Below are 6,188 nucleotides of genomic sequence, written 5' to 3'. Positions count from 1 at the left end.
TGATGCTTGGAAAGATCACTACCCAGTGTCTGTCTCCTTTGGAAAATGCAATGCAAGGTTTTAAACAATCCTCTGGAGGGTGTTGTTATGTGGTAGGCTTTCTTATTTAATTTGACCCCTCAAAATCCCAGTTAGATGGGTGACTGCTAGCACATTGCACCAGGTGTAGGGATGGGATTCTGCACACTTGAACCTTTCCCTAATTTTCATGTGCTAAATGTTTTTTTATGAGATGACCTTTCACTGAAAGGATGGGACCATCAGTTCTAATTGTGCAGATCAATTTAGTGCAAGTAATTTCTCAACCTGGGGAAGGAACATTTGCTCATGAAATATCTAAGGTCTCCTGAGGAAAGACAATTGCCAAATGTTAAGTGCAGAAGTGCGTGAATAGCATATCAAGATGCAAAGTTAGAATCCTTGCAGCTGACTCTCTTATTCTCAGCCTCAACAAGTTGGCAATTAAGTTGCCTATTAGAGATGGATGAATTTAATGGGAAAGTGGATGTGGATTCCTTTAAGTTTTTTCCATTTTGTGCATAACCGATGCCACCAGGTTTTAATTAAAACCTGTTTACATGCTAAAGTCATTTCAACCATTTGCACTGGAAACACAGAAGGTAGCTAGCATTTTCATGTGACAGAAGCATGCATAGCTTAACTATTTCAGATTGGAACTTCTAAGATCTTTATCATGAACTCTAGGATTTTCTTTAGGAATTTCCATATTTCTGTGGCAGGTTGGCAGTCTTGTCATTTCTCCTCTCCATGATGAAAGGTTAATGTGATGAGAAAAGTGGAGCACAGATACTTTACTGGAATGCAACCTTCCCCCAGCTAATTGTTTGCTAGTGTGTATGGAATAATTAATGGACACACCAGCATGAATTGTAGTCCTTCTTTGCAAACAAAAACCATGAGCAGACTGTACTGCATACAAGGAGATCTGTTTATGGCACTGCTTCTTGTACATTTTATTTTGCTTGCCCAGTATTCAGGCCACTTGCCGCTCTGTTTAAAAAAATAACGTAGTGTCTGAAGATGTTTCATTTGTATTCAATAAATAGATCACTGAAAAAAGTAGGACACTGAAGAGTGAGAGCTACCCTTTACATGGATTTCTCTTAGAGAAGATAAGTTACATGAATTATATGAATTGCATGAGTTTAGGACAGAAGGTCCCAGAACTATGTCCTGGATTTATATAACATATTGTCACAGGACAAACTGGCCTCTTAATGTGGTCTGAGACTAGATCTGACCTGTAATGTGTATACTGACAATTTTAGAGAAAAGGCCACCTGATCCATTAAGTCACTGCCTTTTTCTCTTTTTCTCCAACGCCCATCCAGACCTGAAAATTATGCCAGGGACCTTGACATTTTGGGTGTCTGTAGATGTGTGGGGATGCTGCTCTGACATGCTGTAATTACAGTGTGTCAGAGGAGATTTGATTAATCTGAGTCTGTTGGAGCATGGTAATTAGTGTGTTCCAGCAGCTTCTATGCCTTATGTATTCAGTGTCCTCATTCTTCAAAATGGCAGCAGAGGCACTTTTAACTAAAGCTAATGGAATGAGTTTTAGTTAAAGTGCCCACGTTGCCATTTTGAAGTGTGGGATGGTGAATATAAGAGACATGGCAGGTGATTAATTAGATTGGCTCTCAGAGCTGCTCTAATTAAAACTCCATCCCCACCCCCCTCCACCTCCAGAGCACTATTTTAGTCCCCTCAGCAGTTAGCTTAGCCATGATGTCCACTGGGAAGCCAAGGAGTGGTTAATACACCTATGGGTGCATAAACACATACTAACTTTCTGGCAGTTAAGATGACTTAACTTTTTAAAGTCAGCTTAACTATCAGAGCGTACACACCTCCGATGTGTATTATCTTAAATTGCATTAGTTAAGTTGACTTGTCTCACAAGATGGCCACCACCATATATTAAATCACCTTATTTTAAATCACCTTTAGTATATGTGTACACACTCTCTGTGACCAGAGAGAGTCATCTTGAAACTGCTACAGCTGTGTGTCTCTAGATGAGGACTTGACCTGAAGTAGTGGCTTGCTTAGTCTAGAAGCAAGAGAAAATAGCAGAGATCTTGAAATGCTGCTGAGGACAGTGGGAATAGGCAGGATCTGGATGTCCTCTATCCTGATCACTTCTGGTCTAAAAATCATCAGTAACAACATGGACACAGGGATTTTTCTTAAGGTTTCAGCTGTGTACTGTCACAGCACTGCTGGTGACAATCACTGTCTGCTATACTCCAGTGAACAGTGATTACTCTTAACTATGTGCCAGTTGACTTTGAAAGTACACACTTTGACTACAGCTTTTGCAATTTGCACGGTAGGTTCTTAAGCACGTAGTCCAGAGGATACAAAATATACTTTAAAATGGAAATTAAGCTGCAACCTTAATTATGAGAGAACCGACTGCTCTGTAATAGATAATGCTGCAGATATAGAGGAAAGTGCATGTAGTTGTATAGTCCAGAACTGGTAACCAGTGTTCAAACATTCATCTTATTCGAGCCCCTATGCATATTCCTGTGAAAACAAGAATATGGTGCTAAAGATTGGATTTCCTAGCAGGGACTAGGCAATATGGTATTCTATGTGGGTGGCAAATGTCGATGGAAATCCTGAGAGCACATGGGAAGTTAAAATTAATCCTGCAGGGGAAAAAAAAAGATGGTTGTCAACCAAGCTAAAAATTCAAGTAAGCCTCATATTATACTTGGCAACCCATTTATGGGATGAACTGCAGGCAAAGTTCAGAGCAGGACTGTGCCAGTTGCTGGAACTGAAAGCTAAACTACTAATGGGATCAACAAAATGGTACATGCTGTTGGCTACACAGTGCTTTAATAGTAACAGAGCCTCAGCCAGCCAGTACCATAAAAGCAGGATAAAGCTAACAGGAATGGGAAGTGAGATGCAGTGTGGCATGGAAGAAGTAAAAGGTTGAAGTGGTAATTGGGGAAAAGGAAATGGGACAGAAAGCTTGGAAGAGAAGAATCATGACAGAAGGCACTAAAGCAGATCATTATGAGAGCACAGGAGCGCCACAGAATATTAAAGGCTGAAAAGCAAACAAGTGAGCGATAGGTTTTATTGATGGATAGTTTTAAAACCTCCACTCCCCCATCTTGCCAGCTATCTGAAGCCCAGAATAAAGAAATATAACTAGGTCTATGTTCCTTACTTCCAGAGTCACAAGGTAGTTCTGCCATTTAAGCCAGAGATGAGGGTCTGTTGTAATGGCTGTACCTGTCCTTGGGCCTCCTCAGGGTAAAATTACGCAGTGATCTGCAGAACCTTGAACTGCTCAATAGATGCAAGGAAGTGCAAGATATTACCAACAGCTTGCCTGATATCTCAGATGTTCACAAGATTGAGATAAACCGGGGTCTTTAGGTCTGTGGCAACCCTCATCTCCCAGGGCTTAGCTCTAAAGAGGCCAAGCTAAACAGAGTGGAACCCCTCCAGAGTTTTGCAACTTTGTGGGATGTTAGCTCCAGCCCCCTGGATCTCCCTGGAGCAAAGCAAACTCCTTGTAGAACCTGAACAGTGTTGAATACAGCAGGCTTTAATTATGCTTTTCTCAGGGGGTTCTGTAGAGACTGTATTATGTAAAATATCTGCTTTCAGCCTGGGTTCCCTTCCTGCTGGCAAGTCTCGAAAAAAATTACAAAGTCAAATAGAAAAAAAAAAGTAAAAATATATTACATTTATTCAGTAAACAAACCAAATGGTGCATATGGATATAGCCAAATCTGAAAAGGCAGGAAAACAAAAAAAGGGTTTTTTTAAATAAACATTATAGCAAGAACCAAAATTCACAATTTTTACAGTGTTCTTAATTTTCACAAAGAACATTTTTTAAAAGAAAAATTAGGACAAAAATAGTGGGACAAAGAAAAGTATGTAAGCTTTGTTATATTTCTCTTAGGCAACATCTCCATTTTATTCATTCAGAATATTTAAATCCAGAAAAGGACCACTATCTTCATCAAACCTGGATGGATTTTCATTGTGTAATAACCTATATTAATCCCAATAACCTGGGCTAAATTAAAGCATTACACACACACATATGGAAAAACAAATTACCCAAATACTTTGGCAATCTTTTTGCCTATTAATAATTGCATCTTTTTTACAATTTTCACTTTGCTAACTTCAACTCAGCTGATAAATCAGAAGGTATGGGCACTTGAGCAAAATAGGTTCAGGGCTAACTACCTAGGTAACACGCTCCCTGTGGTGCTAGTCTACATGAGTTATTTTTCCCCACAGTTATTGAGGGGTAAGCTAAATCAGTTATTGAGGAGTAAGGGCAGTTGACATGAAATAGCTGACACATTGTACACTTACTTAGCTTATTTTCTAATAATTTGTTTATGTGTCTGTGCCCACAGATCTCTTACCTTTCTAATACTGTAAGTCTTCTCCCTGTGTAGGCAGTTGCAGACAATGGTCAAGTCACCTAGTTTTTCATAAAGTATACAGACTGAATGCCTTAAATTCCTCATTGTAAAGCAGGTTTTCAACATTTTTTCTGAAGTCTAGATGCGAGAATTTGGATGTTTGACCACAGTTTCATGAAATGAGAAACAATATCTTTACTGGAGATCTAGTCTCTTAAAGGGGGACTTTGCCATCATGAAAACTCTTATTTAAGACCTACTTACACACAAATGTATTTACTTTCACATTACCTTCCCAACATTTGTTCAATTAGTTTTGCTAATGTGGAAAACTGCATGGATGAAATCCTTCCATCTCCCACTGAAGTCAGCAACTGCACCAGAAATAAATTTTACCCTAATTATATAACAGATCAATTTCTTCCACCTTCCTTTTCCCCTTCTGGATTTCTGAGATATTGTGCGTTCACTTGAGGATCAGGAAGAAGACATTCAGTTGAGAGGGAATGGAGATGAACTCCTGTTCAAGTGCCCTGATTTCTGTATTCTTTTCTTGGAACAGGGACAGTTTGTTTCTTTAAAAATGTTTAAAATGTTTTGTTTTAAAAAGTGGGCACTTGTGGGAGTTACAAAAGGGTCTGGTGCACCCACTTCAGGCAAGGGTCTAGCTAATGGAATTTGGGACCAAAGAACAGAAAAAAATGCTAAATCCAGACCCAGTACACACTGATTCTTCTACTGCTTCTTTTCCTCTGCCAACAGGATCTTGCACATCTCAGAGTTGCCTGTATGCAAGGCAAAATCACGCCCAGCAAGCATGCCTCGACGCCCCTTGCGGACAGTAATGCTTTGGTTCACTGAGGTTTCAGAGATGGTAAAAATTTCTCTGTGGAAGAAAACAGCAAAAAGATAGCTAAGAGTTTAGAACGATACAAGGTTAGGCTAGCATGTCTACTCAGATCAGCATGGGTATTCCTTCCTTAAAATGTCTGATCTGTAAAAATGCTGGGGTGTCTTCTTCACCTGGACTGCCTATACACATGCTCCAATATGTTATGATTAGAACATGTTGGACCAGACTCAATTCAGTTGATTAATTGAGTCTGCTGGAGCGTTTTAATAATAACGCTCTAGCATGCTGCAGCATCTCATGTATTCAGTGTCTTGCATTTCAAAATGGTGGCAGGGACGTTTAACTAAAGCTCATTTGACCACCATATTGAACACATGAGATGCTCCAGTGTTTTAATTATAGAGGCTCCTGAGAGCCACTAATTAAAACGGCTCCCTACTCTGGAGCACTTGTATAGGCATCCATAAGTGTTTGCCTTTGAGCTGATCTAAGTGCTCGGGAAATGCACTCTTCTTTAGAGTCATGCCATTCCCAAGGGTAGGGAGAGGAGAACAGGGCTGACTAGGGCTCCAGAGCACCTGCAGTTGCTTATCGTATCCTATTTTTTTTTCCCAATGGGAAAGTGAAATTCAAATGATGTAGTTTCTATAAATAATCATACTTTCCTCTCTTTTTTCTCTCACTGTATAGTCTTATCATACATACACATAATTCCTTTGAGATGATTTGATGTTTTTGGAGAAACAATTTTGTGGGACTTTTATAATTTTTGCAATAGAGCCAATATTTTCAAGAGTGAGTGTTTTGGGATGACTCCCTTTTATATATGCCCATCCTGGGATATCTTAAAGAGCTTGATTTTTAGAGCAGCTAATGTGAGAACTAACAGTGCATTT

General features: G+C 39.5%; 2 protein-coding genes across 5 annotated transcripts in view; one reads left to right on the top strand and one right to left on the bottom strand.

Moving 5' to 3' along the window:
* Positions 1-6,188, top strand: part of ADAMTS14 (ADAM metallopeptidase with thrombospondin type 1 motif 14) — a 212,197-nt gene that overhangs the window by 163,898 nt on the left and 42,111 nt on the right. The gene's annotated exons all lie outside the window — the stretch shown is intronic.
* The window catches only part of LOC149859833 (microsomal triglyceride transfer protein-like), a 39,214-nt gene continuing 36,745 nt past the window's right edge, over positions 3,720-6,188 (bottom strand). For both annotated transcript variants that reach the window (XM_090057046.1, XM_090057047.1), the window contains one exon: positions 3,720-5,325. In XM_090057046.1, coding sequence (XP_089913172.1) covers positions 5,175-5,325 — 151 coding nt within the window. In that variant the 3' untranslated portion in view covers positions 3,720-5,174. The remainder of the gene's footprint in view (positions 5,326-6,188) is intronic.

This window comes from Crocodylus siamensis, chromosome 7 (genome assembly GCF_052110815.1).
Source record: "Crocodylus siamensis isolate JL-2025a chromosome 7, ASM5211081v1, whole genome shotgun sequence".
Lineage (NCBI taxonomy): Eukaryota > Metazoa > Chordata > Crocodylia > Crocodylidae > Crocodylus > Crocodylus siamensis.
Note: the sequence above shows the minus strand (reverse complement) of the source record. Positions and strands in the feature narration are given on the sequence as shown.